This window comes from Eretmochelys imbricata, chromosome 17 (assembly GCF_965152235.1).
Source record: "Eretmochelys imbricata isolate rEreImb1 chromosome 17, rEreImb1.hap1, whole genome shotgun sequence".
Taxonomy (NCBI): Eukaryota; Metazoa; Chordata; order Testudines; family Cheloniidae; genus Eretmochelys; species Eretmochelys imbricata.
Genome location: NC_135588.1, coordinates 20,188,832 through 20,204,967, shown reverse-complemented (window position 1 = coordinate 20,204,967; position 16,136 = coordinate 20,188,832). Strand labels below are relative to the sequence as shown.

Genomic DNA, 16,136 nt, shown 5'->3' with positions numbered 1-16,136 from the left:
AGCACTTTGCTTGGCTCAAACCAGTTCTAGCTCTTCGCTTACATGGGCAATAAATTAATGCACAGAATTAAAAAGTATTCTCCAGTTCTGGTTTAGCCAAAGGCTTGTTAAACAAAACCTGTTCGTGGCTTAGCTACGTTAGGTGTCCTATCTGAGCTGACATTTTTTTAATCCACTTGTTAGCCTAGATGGGGCTTTTGTTTATAGTTTAAAAAGGTAACTCAGAGGTATTGTTTTCAGATGATTGTATGCCAGTCGTTATCAGACAAAGTTTTGATTTGAACCAACAGTCATAAACTAGGCCTTCGACATGTCATCAAACTCCTAAAGAGGAATGTTTATACTAAAGGCAAATGGCTATAAGTATTCTTGTGCTGTCTTAGCAGCAACTTGCTTCAGTCAGGGCTTCTAGATTCTCCTGGATCCTGCAGTAAAGTCGTCATAATCCTGGGTTCGTGGTCTGTTGGCAGGGAAATGAATGTAAGGTTGAAAATTAACATTATGACTTCACTGCAGGACAGAGGAGATGATGAACTGAAGAGACAGCACATTTCAGGTAGCCCAAGGCCCATCACCCATTAGCTTTGAGATCTGCATAGCTCTGAGAGATGCAGTAATCCAGTATAACCTTCCTCTGAAATGCTGTTTACAGATTGCTACTTGGTATTTATATGAGCTGTGGTTTAATCTCTTAATTGTTTTAGATTATACTGGGCTGAAATTTGGTTTACAGTTTAGTCTAAGTCAGGTCTCCTGTCCTCTACTAAGCATTATGTGAAGTGTTGCTCTGTTCTCTGTTGTTTCAAGTGAACCCCAGAACTAGATGTGATGTTAACATTGTTCAGTCAACTTCATAATCAGATACATCTTCTACAAGAGTGTGTTGTTTTACCTGCTCTAGGCACTGGTTTATATTAAAACTCAGGAGGAGATTAAATGATTAAACTATTAGAAAATCGTCTCCAAACTGTTTGGGGAGGAAAGTGCCCTCTGATTTGAATGTATAATAGAGGAGCTACAGCAGAACTCCAGACTTTCCCTAGCCTCAGTTGATTCCACTGTCATGCAGTCAAACGGGTCATTTACCCTTTGTGTGCCAGTTCATCTGACTTCTTCGCTTTCCCCTCCCTCCACTCTCCTTTTATCTAGCTCACTCTTTCCAGATGTGGTGAACTGCATGCAGACCGACAACCTGGAGCTGAAGAAGCTGGTGTACCTGTATCTAATGAACTATGCCAAGAGTCAGCCAGATATGGCCATTATGGCTGTCAACAGCTTTGTGAAGGTAACTTGGCCCAGGGCTCATCAGAAAACTGCCTCATATAGTTCATGTCAATGTGCTTTGTTTGGCATGTGCTTCTTCTAGGCTGCAGGTAATCTATATACTTGTACTCCAAAGTCTTTGGGCTTGTGTGGGACTCCTGTGTGGGGGTGCAGGAAATTGAGAATTGCTATGCTGTCTCAGACCCGAGGTCCCTCCGTCCAGTAACCCATATCCGACAGTGGCAAGTGTCTGGTGCTTCAGAGGAAGGTGCATAAGCCTGGCAGTAGGTGGTTCTGAGAGAACCACCCAGAGAAAGTTTTACTGACCACCGTCAGAGGGGGGTTTATGTTCCTTCCAGAGTTATAATAAAGGCTAAAACATGAACAAGAACTCTGGACTTTCTGGTTATCCCTTGAAATTTCTAGTCCTCTTTTTGAATCCCGCTAACATCTTTGCCTCAATACCTCGTGGCAATGAGTTCTCCAGGTTAACTGTGCATTATTTAGAACAGTATTTCCTTTTATCAGTTTTAAATTACCTACCTTTCAATTCTATTGATTGTTCCCTTGTTTTCTTGTGTGATCAGACAGCTTGAATAGCAGAGCCTGATCCACCTTTTTTTGTACTGTTCATTATTTCACATGCTTTTACCATGTCATTTATACCTACATCTTCTAACACACTTGACTAAAATAACTTATTTCCTAGGTATACTGTGGCTTAATGCTTTAAATTGAATTGAATTGAACTGCCAACATCCAAAGAGTACCAGTAAATAAGTCAGAGCACGTTTCTAAGCTTTTGGTGTGGCAGGAGGGAATGAGTATGCTTCTGGGGGGAAGAGGGAAGGCGGGACCGAGTTCAGAAGGGACATCTGCTTTCCAAGGTCAGCTGTGAAGGTGCAGCTCCCTACATGAGCAGACTGAATGTAGTTATCCATTATATCTTATTAGTGAGTGATCTAGCACTTTCTGACCTCCTTCTTTGTCTGCTTTAAAATTTCCCCTCTAATGTGTTACGGGGGTGAATTTTGAAGGGCGGTAGTGTAGTTTGGAACAGTTCAGGCTAAGTCACCATTTGAGTTACAGTTCCTGACTTCCAGGAGTTAAACACATCTGTCAGAGAATCACTTCCCTGTATACATCTGAAAATCAATCCCTTTCAGGTGTTTTTTCCATCATAAGAGATTAAATAGTACAAGGTAAGCGTGCCTCATGCTTGTTGGGGGCTATCCTGCTCAGGTCTTTTGTCTACTGAATTTTGAAGTACTTTGTTAACAATGTCAATGAATCGTGTCTGATCTGTTAGCAATTAGCAGAAACAGGCCGAATTTCTAAAATCGGGTTAAAATTACATTGGTCTTGAGGTTTGAGATCTATTGTGTCCAGTTCTGCACCCACCCTCCCCCACATAAAAGCACTGCTAGGTTGAGGGATCTATGATAGCTAAGGTCTGATGCATTGTGAACCCCAATTTTATGGAGACACTATGTAGGACATTTCTTTCCAGTTCGGAGGTCTATGAGAAATTGGCCTGGAAGAAAGTCCCATTATGTCAATTGCCATCTTCCATCCACTTGAATTCTCACACAATTTTAGCAGTCACTACATCAAACCACCAAGGTTAGAAACCACTGTGTTCTAAGAATTCCCGGCTTTCACATGGCAAAAGCATTCCTCTCTAGCTTACTGTTCTTGAGATTGGGTGATCAAGGCATGTCAGCTGAAGTTTTGGGTGAGGAAAAACAAATAGCATTGAGAATATGACTTAGTTATCTGCAAGCTGCCAGGGCTAGAAACCACTGCGAACCAGTAAATAAAGTTTTCAGAACCAGTAAGCTTTCCCAGCCTTTTGTCCTTGACCAGAAAATTGCCTTCCTCTAGTGGGAGGACCCATTGTCTAGGCTAGGTAAAATCAGAACATCCTGATCCCAGCTTTCAGCAGCTATGGTGAAAAACATTAGTGGCTTGCTTTACAAACTCATTTGTTGCTGTTGCTTCCCCCTCAGGACTGTGAAGATCCAAATCCGCTGATCCGTGCTTTGGCAGTCCGTACTATGGGTTGCATCCGTGTGGATAAGATCACAGAGTATTTGTGTGAGCCGCTCCGGAAGTGTCTGAAGGATGAAGACCCTTATGTGCGGAAGACGGCAGCCGTCTGCGTGGCGAAGCTGCATGACATCAATGCCCAAATGGTGGAGGATCAGGGATTCCTGGATTCCCTACGTGACCTGATTGCAGACTCCAATCCAATGGTAACGTACCTCAAATGCACTTCCTTCATACTTATAACAGGGCAGGTAATCAGGAATCCTGAGAGTTCCTAAATGCACTCAATGTTCCACTTCCTTATGGATGTGTCCACTAGGGAAAATTCAACCCCCATAAAGAGCGGGGAGTGGCTTGTTCCTCCAACACACTCACCTTCTCTGTGTCATCATAGATTTCTCCACCATGGGACTCTTCCACTGGAAATCTTTATAGAAATAAACTGAAATTTTACGCCAGACCTTTTCTTGTTGTGTACATCTGCCTCCACTTCCAAACCAACTTTGCAAAATGCTGCATTAAAGAGCCACACTGGAGCAAAAGGAATGTCAACTTGTTTGTGCAATTTTTTGAAGGGTAGAGGGCAATGAAAATACAGTTTTGCCGTGAATCAGCACTTGTGCATGACAGGAGTCAAGAAGCAGGATTGGAAGCATATTGCAATATTTTTCTTTAATAGATCTACTGATTTGAAAAGAAATGTTAATCAGCTTTCTAGCTTGCCCAGTCACCCTTTGCACTGTGGTGGTAATGAAATGGAGTCTGGTGCCTCAGTCGGGCTGGCATTGAAATCAACCAGTGAGTCAGCTTTCTCTCGATTCTTTCTCCCTGGCTGAGACTTGAGAATTACTCCCCTGCCCAGTTCTCCTGTCTCAGATAATGAACACAGTTAAATTGGATAACTGTGAAATTCAATCTCATTCTGTAATTGCCCAGCCCTACTGGGCAGATGGTGAAATGCTGCCACTGTCCTCTCAAAGGTATCTCCTGTTTCTTTCTGAGGCTGTGTGTTCTGTTGGCAATAACAGAAGTGTTGAGCTTTGCTGACACCCAGTAGGCTTGTTTTTGTATTCCCTTCATTTCCGATATTAGCTTGTTTAATTCAGGGCTGATCCCTGAGAATGACATGTTGGACGTTACCATCTGAGCTCTGCCAGGCACCGGATGTTCCCATGCGCTCGCGCTCCCTCAGTAAACCCCTAAGAACTCTTCATTGGCACCAGAGGTCATTTAACTGTTAGTTATCCCCAGCCAGCCAATCGGTCAAGCAAGGGGACCCCCTGGAGGAATCAAAGCTTGGGTTCCAAGCTGTGCTGCTCAGCTCCTGCAGAGAGAGGAGCACGGTAGTATCAGTGCCTCTTCCAGCCAGGTCAGGAGCTGTACTCATTGACTCCTAAATGAGTCCTGTCTGGCTCTCCTCAGCCATAAGAATGGCACTGCCTGATGCAGGGCCGCAGGCGGTCCCGGAGCACTCCCAGCCCCATCACTGAGATATTCCTCATTTTTAGTCATTTTAATATCTAAAGATGTGGGCTGTGGGGAGGAGAGATTTCCCGTCCAGACAGTGGATCTTCAAGCCAGGCATTGGGCACCTTTGTGGGGACGTCTGTACTAAATGAAAACAAACCCGGGCTTTCTAAGGAAATTCAGAGCCAGTGCAGTTACAGGTGCAAGTGAGATGCCATGAGATTGCTCTCTGTCTGTGTACTGCATACATGTACAAAGAGAAGCAAGACTTCCATGACAGCAACACCCACGAGTGCGAGAATTTTATTTGTCCTGGGAAAAGGTGCAGACTGACATCAATGGAGAGTCTTGCCCATTGAATTGTAACACTGCTAGCAATCTCTTGCCATTCTCCCCAAGCTTGCTTTGCCCTTGATTTGACAGTGGTGGAAGAAGTCTCCATCTGATTAGATGTGCCCCCAGCGTTTCCTCTAGTCTTTATGAAAGTGCTTAGCTTAGGTGATTTGAGCCCCTTTCTCAGGGCCCTGAGCTCATTTATTGCTCTCCTGGGTCGGAGTTCTTCAGCACCATTCTGTTGCACTTTGATGGGTGCAAAATGCTCAGGGTTCAAATCTTGCATATTCCTCAATAAGAGTTAAAAATGTACTGTAAAGTTTATATGATACCATGTCCCTAATTGCTCTGTCTGATGCAACATGCAAGAAGAGACCGTGGGATTCTCGAGCTTCAGTGGTTTCAGATACAGCCACCATCTGAGTGGTTTGGGGGCCTGTACCTTTGCTGTGCAGGTGCCAATATCTACCAGTCAGGAGAGAGATCTTGTTTGTGTGGCACTGAACTCGTCTCTAGGCCTGTCCAAACCACTTAACCGCAATTGCTTTAAGCAGAGTGAAGAATTCTCTGTAGTCTTAAGAGGAGCTACAAGTTTCAGCACTTGCTTTTGAATGTAAATAAGTATTGTCTTTAACAGTTAAAACATGAGCATTACGTTTGATAGTAAATCAAAAAGCTGAATGAGCGGCATTTAGAGGCAGTGGAGTCATATACAGAAGCCAGCAGTGGTTAAGCAGGTAGAGCCTCTTCGTTCGTTATTTAGAAGTGGAGAGGGACAGGCTGGCTGGATATTTACGGAGAGGGAGTTCCCGCACTCGAGGAGCTACCATAGCGAAGTCAGGATATGATCTCTGTCTAGGAGTTCAGCTATAGGCAGCTGGTGTCATAGTTCAGGTGTCCATCAGGAAAAGGTTCAAGGAGGAGGTCTTGAATATAGCATGAAGAGAAGAGCCTCTTATGAAATTCATTGCTGCAAGGGTAGACCAATGAGTCTGGCGCTCTCACCTCCCCCCTACCCCTCGGGTAGGTGGCAAGACAGCTTTTGCAAGGTAAATAAAGGTGTGAAGACGTATCTAAGGGGAAATGGTTTTCTCACCCAGTGAATGACGACGACAGTTACCAGTAAGCTCTGTGTCAAGTCAGAGCTGGAACTTGCTAAATATCCCTTTCCCCTCCATTGTTCCTGCCTTTTGCAATGAAAGGGGAACATCAGCTTAAAAATTACACACACCTCCTTCTCCTTTGGGTTTGCCTACTATAGCTACCAGTAACACCTAAGATTGCTGTAACGGGAAAAAAGTGAGAGGAAAAACAATTCTGTTTTGTTTCCTATTGTTTGCTTTGTGCGTTTGACAGCGCATGGCATAGTGTCAGTTTCACTACTTCCCCTTTCTAGTTAGTTTTGCCTTGTTTGTGTGGGTCTTTCAGTTACATTGTCATCACAAAGAAGGCCAAAATGTTGCTACCCTTTGTGGATGAGCATGGCTTGTGATGCTAGCCATGTAGCCTTATAACTTTGTGTAAAATAGGCAGGGTTGGGTCTGCTTACAGTTCCTCTGCATCACAAATTTGCTTTATTGTTTTAATTTCTATTTTATCTGTAAACGACAGCCCTTTATTCTAACACCATGTATAAAGAGAACGTACATACTAAGACCTTTCAGAACAGGCTTTTGTAATAGTTGTCACAGTATCTCTCTAACTCCGCTTGCGTCTTTGTCATGGCTTGTCTTCGCTATGCGGCTAAATCGGCACTGTCGCAATTGATGCAGCAGCGTCGATTTAGCGCGTCAGGTGAGGATGCGATAAGTCGATGGGAGAGAGCTGAACCCTTGACTTAATTAATCCACCTCAACGAGAGGTGGATTATGTTGACAGGAGACACTGTCCCATCGATGTAGCTCAGTGTAGACGCTGCTTTAAGTCGATGTAAGTTACATTGACTTAGGTTACATAACTTACGTAACAACTAGCGTTACTTAGATGAATGTACAGCGTTAATGCTCAGCGAATGCTGATGCTTTGCTGACAACTTCCATCAGATCATTCGTGGCCCAACAGTAACAACAAGGGGAATTTTTGCTATGGATACTAACGAAAAATTGATTGCTATTGGTATGCTTGGCATGGTACATTTCCAGTGCAGTCTGGGGGAGTTAGCTGCCCACTGAAATTCAGTGGGAAGTTCAGTGCTTAATTCCATTAGGTTCCTTTGAAAATCCCAGAACTCAGTTCTTAAGGTCTCCTCTAAAAGCTTCATAAACAATGAACTGCATGGAAGAGAACCTTCCTCCATTATGCCTGTATCTGAAAGAAGAATGGCTGGAGACTTGGCCCTGGAGATACAACTTTCCTGGCATTTCAGATCTGATGGTTAGTCCACTTAAGCCACCACCTTCAGCTTACATTATTGGTTTCCTTTAAAGCTGTGTCTTGAAACTAAGGAAGGAGCTGCTCTGTAGCCAGTGGTAATACGTGGCACTCACCAAGCGGCTTCAAGAATGGGAAGGCATTTCTAGCAGCAGTGTTTTGAAGTTCTAGGCTTCCCAGTTCCCCTGAGGGCTGTGATTTTTATGGTGGAAAATCTGACTACAGGAGCTCTCCCTGTTCTGAGGAGAAGGCCAGGCTTGCCATATCCTGTGAGCAATGTACAAAGGACAGCCCCTTGCTACTGTCTTTCACAGACTCCCCAGCTGTTCCTAGGATAGGTGGATCAATGTGCCAGTAAATGTATCTAGATTAGTGGCTGTAAAAAGTCAATGCTCTTGTTTTAATACAGTTAAGTGAATTATTAGGAGCGCTGAGATGGATGGATTAATCTATAAAACAGCTCCAAAGGGGGAAATTATGCAGTAAATCTGTCCATCAGCAGGGGTGCTGAGAGGGAGTCTGTTCCCATACCTGGACCCAGGGCCAGTATTTATGAATAAAGACCGTGGTGGGCAGCAGCTTGAGGAACCCTACAGTATACGCAATCCTTTTCTTCACTGTTGTTTCTAGGGACTACAGGCATCCAGCGAGTTGGATAATCTCTTAATGCAATTCTTGCAGGAATCATGAAGAAACGTTTCTGCTGGTTTGATTGTGAAAGTAGAATGGCATGAGAGTGTCCCTGCTCTTGGCGACTTTGGAACACAGGTCTGATCAACTTTGTTCAAGCCTGTCATTTTACGCTGCTTGTGTATGTCTGGCAGCTCCATCAGTCTTTTATGCACAAATTGAATCATGCAGAGTATTGCCAACCTGTTGTTCAGGCCTTCCTGAGAGCTGTGGAAAAATCAAGGGCAGGTGGTAAAATGCCAGACCCGTGCTGGGCTTTAGCTAGAAAATAAAAGGTTCTTATTGATCTCACAGCTTTTTAGAGACAGTAGAGCTAAAGGGTCTGGCTTTCACAGTGGCAGAGATTAGGGGACGTGCCAGCTCTGATATTAGATGATCTCTTTCGAGATCTCTTTGTTTTTTGTTCTGTCCCGAGTTTCACATGAATATTGATGTTTACTTGGAGACGCTGTGTCCCTGCCATGCGAATGGCTCTGTCCTATATGAGGCATAAGGAGAACTCCTACCTTCTTGTAGCTGATGTTGACAAGGCTGTGAAGATGTTACATTCTGCTGTTTAGTTCCACTTACAGGATCCGATCTTTCACCAGGAGTTAACAAGCCTTGTCCTGTCCTCCCTGCTCCATCCACCACCTTGACATGAAGAAACCACTTCAGTAAACAAACCTTCTTCTATTGCAAGTGACTTGAAATGGTGGTTACTCATGACTACTTCTGAAGCATTTTAACCCAAAATTAAATGAAAAAAGGAAAAGCACCGGAGGACAGCAGCAAATGGGGCATTTGAATAAACGGCTTGAACCAGCCCAAAGACTGCTGATGAAATCAGCTTCCTTACCATCCCTCAGTACCCAGAATAACCCAACTGATTACAAGGAGGGGCACATTGGGATAGCAAAGCCTTGCGGGGTGAGTGAAGCCCTGCAGCCCCCGTGCTCACCAAACTCTCCAAGGTAGCAGCACAAAAATCACTGAGCTGCCTGACGTATGCAATTCTGTTGGCTTGACTCAACTCGGGCTTCGCCAGAAGAGAGAATGTGGGTGTGAGGAGTGACAACAATGGAGGGGAGAGATTTATTCATAAGAATGCATTGATTTGACTTAGAACAGCATGTGTGACTTACAGGTTTGGCAGGGAGGTGTGGGATTGTGTTTGTCTATTGTTTTCATGGGATTGCATGTACTTCGGCAGGCTTCATACATACTCGTCTTCTAAGAGTGGGCAGGGTGAGCTTTAGGGGGCGCTCTTGCAGCTATTGAGACCTTAACCTTGGTTACACCCTTTCATTAATACTGCAGTTACAGTGATTCACCAACCTCCTATGATCGGGCATGGGAGCATTGGAAATTCATGCCTCTTCATGGCAATCTTTTTACTCCAAAACTCAGGAGTTGTGTCCAAATCTGTGTTAATAGATTCTAAAGCCAGAAAGGACTATTGTGATCATCTCGTCTGACTTCCTGTATAACACACCATAGGACTTCCCTGAAATAATTCTTGTTTGAACTCAAGCAGATCTTTTAGACAAATATCCAATCTTGATTTAAAAATTGCTAGTGTTGGCAAATCCATCACAGCCCTGGGTAAATTGATCCAATGGTTAATTATCCTCACTGTTTTAAAAAAAAAATTTCATCTTCTTTCCAACCTGAATTTGTCTAGCTTCAAATTCCAGCCACTAGATGTTATACTTTTGTCTGCTTGATTGATGAGCCCATTTTTAATTTTTTGTTCCCCTCGGAGGTGCTCACAGACCATCTAATACAGATTAGAAGAGTCATCTGTTTCCTATTCAAAAAGTCCAGCTCATCCCTGCGTCCTGCAGTGTGAAATTGAGTGAGTGTGTTGCAGCGAAGCTGCTTGCCAGGAGTTGTGTGTGTTACATTATTTCTGTTTTTGGGTACAAACCAATATTTACTAACAAGCTCTTTCTCTTTGATCTGGTTCTTTAACCAGTTGAAAAGGAACGCTGACTGGAAGTTCTCATTTAAACGAGTTTCTATTTCTAATTAAACAAAAGACAGCAGCAAGCTAAAAACAGCATCTCTCCCTGCAGCTTGTTATCTCTTATGCACAATGGTGCAGCCAGCTGGCTGCAAACCTTAACTCGTTCGTGTTCTCATTAGGACAAAAGAATTTTCCTCCTCTCTTGATGAGACACAAGAATATAGAGCAGCTGCCATTTTCTGCGGATGGAATGTTTAGTTTCCTCATTTCTAATGGGTTTTTTTCAGGAGCTGGAGTGGGTGGGAGTGCATGTGTATATATAATATATATATATAAAATATATATATATATATATAAGTCCTCCTCCCAAATGGCACAAACAGCCATTGAGATGGCTTTTTATTGCGCATCTGTAATCAGCTGCTTCCTAGCCGGATGGGCAAATGTTAATCATTCCAACTGGATGTTGCATAGAGTTATAACTCCATCTCGGGCCTGCTGATTGCCTGGTAATTGAGGAAAGGATTGGGATGTGTGTTTCTACCAGTTGAGATCCCCCTCATTAGGACGATGTTAGGCTGTAAATTACAGGGTGACCTTGTTGAAAGCAGATATTTTCTCTTAGAATAACATCTCATTATGGAAGAGTCATGGGGCATTCAGAGATTGTAAGTGTTCAGAGGCCATGACATTATCCTAGCAATTCATCAGAGGGGTGTGTGGATGTGTACATAAATGTGCATATCATTTTATGCACACACACGTAGATACCCCTCGGATGCCGTAGTCTGGGCATCTAAACATTTTAAGATTTTATTCGTTCATTGCAAGGTAATAGTCCAACATGCTTTTGAACAGGTTTAAAACTGTGTCCTCTCAGTTTATTCATGAGCTTTTCTGTGGTGTTCATCACTAGCTTCTCCACTCCTCAGCCAGGATGTGCTTCCTCTCTTTCCACAGGTAGGCAGAGAGAGAAACTGAGGTTTGTCCATTGTTGCACAGGGCTCTAAACAGACCCCAGGTCTCCTCCCAGCCCTGACCCTCAACACAAGACAGGCCTTGCTCCTTGTTCGTCATGAATTTCCTTTTGTGACGCTTAGCACAACCAGGGTTGGAATAAATATAACGCTCTGGGGGCTGCCTGTTTAGATTGTGCTTACACCTAGCCCTGTTCAGCCTTCTGGATCCTGTTCCTACCCTGATGGCTTTGAGCCAGCTCAGTTCAGGAAAGGCGCGTCATCTGTTCTAGTCACCTCGTTCTACTGAAGCAGGGTTTTTGTTTAGAACACCACATTTACTGACTTTGGTGGACTTGTGCTACTTCCTGACATGGCAGATCCCTGGGGTTGATAGCTACTCTTAACAAGTGTTAACAGACGACGTTAACAAAGCCACAGCAGTAAGTAGCTGATCCAGCCTGGCCCTGATTACGAGGTTCTTTGAACACTCGTAATAGCTACTGGTTTAGATTTCAAGCAATGTATATGTTAAAAAGTTTACCTGTTCATGTTAATGACAGCCCAGGATGCTGTACTTCTAGTGAACCCTTTCTTGGTGTGTAAGGGAGATTGGTACTTAGGTTTTGAATCGCATGTAAAGAGAGCGACTGATTACCAGGTTTTTCAGTATTTCCGTCTGCACAATAGCTTGGTTTTTGGCTTTTGTCTCTGGCTCGGCAATTAATGACTAAACCAGAAGGTGGCAGCACTGTACTACAGGGAACGTGAACTCCATCTGCTCTGTAGCTAGTTCGCTTGGGGTTCGTAACACTGAGCTGGTCGACTCTTTTCAGCAATATAAACAGTAAGAGAAAAGCACAACAGGGTATCCATCCTTGTCCGTACCCATCCTTTCATTACGTGGGTCCAACGCGATTGTTCTCTCCTTGATTCTATGGCTCCCTTGGATGACTCTTAATCGGTGGCATAACTGTTCTCTGCAGACATCTTCCCTAAATTCGATTTGTGCCAAGTTAGTATCTCCTCCCATTACGTCATGCCCTCAGGTTTTTAGTATTGAACACTAGTTCAGTGTTGCAACATCTCTCCTCTTTAGTCAGCCTTAATGAGCGTCTCCAATTAAAATGCAGTTCTACTCTGTAGAGTGACTAAAAATAGCATAGCAGAGTTCCACGTTTGCCTCATTTTCATATCCTATTTGGTCAATTTACAAGGGAAAAGATGTTTTTTTTTTCTGTGGGTCCTACAAACTCAATCTGGGTTCTGAGACTCAAGCTGAGTTCTTCCCTAATGCACCATCACCGGGCCAAGTTAGACTGCCAGCAATACCTGTGAAATCCAGCCATCTTCAGTCTATGGCCTTAGTGACATCTCTGAGAACCCATTATCTTCAGAACGTGCCTTTATTTCCACCCAGGTTGATACACACGAAGGAAGAGAAGTCAGCTCATGTTCTGAGTTGTATGGGTTCTCTGCATGGTTAAGAAGAATAAGATTTAGTAACAAAAGTCAAAAGATCTGGGAGTAGAAGAGGGAGCAATCTGTGCTACCGCCTATATTCTTTTTGCTAGTCTCTGTATATCAATGAGTAACAAATTTATTTTTGTTTATAGAAAACCAAAATGGCCAGTGCTGATGCAGTTCAAAGGCTGAATGGCTCTGACTGATGGCAAGATTGTAAAATCCAAATACATGTGTGGTGAGGAAGGGAAGTCTGGATATGGGGTTGGTATACCACAATTTGGCTGACGCGAGGAAGCTGTCGGGAGGGTGGTACCAAATGGAGACCGTCTCTCTTCTCCCAGACCACTCATTTGGTTGCTAATCTCATCTCCATTTCGCTGCCTGTGAATACAGGATCTTTAGAGATCAAGTGATCCAGGAGTTGTACTAGTCATTCAGAAACTCCTGTGTTCTGAGGAGTATAAATAGTGGTGGTTAAGCTAAATCTCCATTGCCCATCTTTGTTGGGGAGTCTGATTTGTCCCATTTTCGTGAGAAAAGAATCTTTCGCAGCTGACATAGGAAGCTGCTCTGCACCCGAGTCTGTTTGCGGTGGCGGGCTCTTATTTCTGCAGCAGGTGAAGTGAGCTCATGTTTCTGAGTGGGACTGTTCTTCACAAGAATGGGAACAAATGAGTGTCGGTTGGAAAGGAGTATGAGAGAACCGTTTCCGCTAACGGTGCTATCTGGGCGATTTATCGTGTTAACACCATCCACAAACTGCCCCGTCAATCAGTATGGGTTGAGCCGAGATTAGTAATTAGTACCAAACTAATCAGGAAACACACACCAAACCCCAGGTCACGTGATTAGACTCTTCGTTGTGTCTGTGTCTTCCCTGCAGCATTAACAGTATGCACTCTGGGGACACTGTTATATTCAGCTCTGACAACCAGAGCTGGTTTGGGCTGAGAAGCCCATCATATGGATTGGTTGGAAACCCTCGAGCAGTCCAGGGTTCCCACCCCCCCTCAGTTAGGTTATAAACCTATTTAAGATGGGCTGGATCTCCATACTTTCCCCATTCTCTCTTGCTGTCTCTATTACCCCCTTGGGTGTTCTCTCTGCTGAGGTCAGACCTAGAGCAGGTGCGTTTGGTCTTGTTGAACGATCTCCTGGAGTGAATGCAAGGGGGGCCTTAGCCCAGCCCTCTTCTATTGGGTTGGGGTGGCTCTGTAGGCCCTCTTAAGAGACTCTCTATCTTGAAACATGAAAACCGATCCTATTCATTTGGAAAGAGTGACTAGTTAGAACCAGCTAACATGCTCTTCTCTTCCCCTCCCTCCCCCCCACTCCATTTATTCTTGGGGGTGAGGGGGTTACTCCTTTCACTAGTCATTTTCATGTACTAAAGCTGAGAACTGGAATGCTCATTAAGAAAATATGCATGGCCATTGAGCCCACGCAAAGGCCAGAAGTGACCAGGTTTGCACACAATCTGAACTGTCACTCATTGAGCAGAGGAGAGAGCTTCACTTGCTCATAAAGACTTTGCGTGCAAGCATCTGGGTTTTGTGGTAGAACCTCAATTAGTCGCGTGTTCCTGAAGGGAACATACAGGGACTGAGGGGGGAGGGATAGCTCAGTGGTTTGCGCATTGGCCTGCTAAACCCAGGGTTGTGAGTTCAACCCTTGAGGGGGCCATTTAGGGATCTGGGGCAAAAATTGGGGATTGGCCCTGCTTTGAGCAGGGGGTTGGACTAGATGACCTCCTGAAGTCCTTTCCAACCCTGATCTTCTCTGATCCTCTGAGAGGATTGAAAAAGCGCTGGGATGGGCTTGTCCCTGTCAGAGCACTCGGGTGCTTGCTGAGTAGCAGAGCTGAGCCGCAGGGATTCGGGGAAGGTGACTGTGTTCTGTAGCTGGATGTACCTTCTGCAGCGCTCTGGGGCTCTGCAGGGTAAAACTTGTGGTGGATTCATTTAAATTTTAAAAATGTGGATTTTGATTGAATTCAATATGAAAATACCACATAGCTTCTATGCAGTGCTTTCCTTCCTTGTGGAGAGAGCACTGGACTTAGGGACTTTGCCAGTGCCCTGCTGGGTGACCTTGGGAAAGTCACGTCCCCTCCCTTCCTCAGTTTCCCCAACTTAAAATGGGGGTGATAGCTCCTTTTGTAAAGTGCTGTGAGATCTATAGATGGTGCTATGTAAGAGCTAGATGGTATATTTTTTTCCAAAGGAGGAAGCTGATTGCCATTACCCTTGTGACTTTTTGCTGCCAGTCTGCCCGGCGCCTGGTTTTCTGAGCCATGGAAGACCTACCAAAGAAATGAACCCCATTCCCCAGACGGAGTTGGGGATTTCCTCCTCCTCCCTGCCCATGTGCTGACCAGTCTGGGGTTTATATGAGTCTGCTGCGCTGTACTGGAACGTAAGGACTCTGACAGCGACACTGGCAGGTTGCAGCTGGCTTTCTAGTGCTGAGTTAAATGCCTCTCGGGCTGCTGTGCCCCGGGCTTCGATGCCTCTTTGCTGTGCCTCCTGGCCACCTGAGGCTGAAGTTTCTTCCTCCTCCGCCCAGCTTGTCTGTTGCAAGATGAATGCCTCCCTTTGGTGTCCCCAAGCCACGAAATCCTGGGTCAGATATGACCACACTGCTCCTGGTTAATATGCTTCTGCTGCTGGCTGGCTTTGTGTGTGAAGGGGAGAATGAAGAACTCCCTTTCGTTAGACCCAGAAGTCCATTGCACGTACCAGAGCGGAGTTGTTGCTAGATTCCTACCCTGTCTTCAGTCAGCAGAGATGGCCCAATCTTCCAGTGCCCACCTGTGTTCAGTCGCAAGTTACATTTCATGCCTCACCGAACTAATCCGAAAACACACAAATACTTCTCTACAGTGTTAGAGTTTTGGCATGTCACTAAGTGATGCAGAAAGTGGGGGAGTCTTACACAAACTTTTGGTGACCAACTCATCACCAAGAGGCTAAAGAGAAATGTTCTGTGCTGCATATTTTGTTTCCTTTCCAGTGACAAATGCCCCCTGAAACATTCATGTTTGGCCCCATCTTTGCAATGAGGCTGGCAGTGCAGTTCGCCTCAGCATTCTGTGTTTTCTCTGTCCCATTTGGGCCAAAGGAGAGTTGTCCAATCATGTTTTAAGTAGCTGAGGACTAAGGGTTTGCCAGATCGAGATGGAACCTGGTGCATGGAGAATATAGAGGCTTTTGCTGATATAGTAGAATTCACTCATTTGCTGTTTTCTATCTATCAAGCTCCCTGCTCGGCTGATAAATGAGCAAGACAAGGCCTGGGGATGAATATCTCTTAAGCTTTCCTATTGTGCTTTCCCCTCAAAGGGCCAGGAAAATAGCCAGCAGCTGTGAGCACTTAGCTGTGGGGTTTATATCCCATCACTAGCTTATATTTTTCCTATAGCACCCATTGCCACATAGCCTCAAAGTGCCGTACACAAATCATATACCTTTATCAAGCAGTGTGACCATTACTGCATCAAGAAAAGGAGGACTTGTGGCACCTTAGAGACTAACGCATTTATTTGAGCATAAGCTTTCGTGAGCTCACGAAAGCTGATGCTCAAATAAATGTTA

At 44.5% G+C, this 16,136-nt stretch overlaps 1 protein-coding gene across 3 annotated transcripts in view; it reads left to right on the top strand.

Annotated features, from left to right (window-relative positions):
• The window catches only part of AP2B1 (adaptor related protein complex 2 subunit beta 1), a 97,835-nt gene that overhangs the window by 8,943 nt on the left and 72,756 nt on the right, over positions 1 to 16,136 (top strand). For all 3 annotated transcript variants that reach the window (XM_077836325.1, XM_077836323.1, XM_077836324.1), the window contains exons 4-5: positions 1,150 to 1,285; positions 3,273 to 3,518. In XM_077836325.1, the coding sequence (XP_077692451.1) occupies positions 1,150 to 1,285; positions 3,273 to 3,518 (382 nt within the window). The remainder of the gene's footprint in view (positions 1 to 1,149; positions 1,286 to 3,272; positions 3,519 to 16,136) is intronic.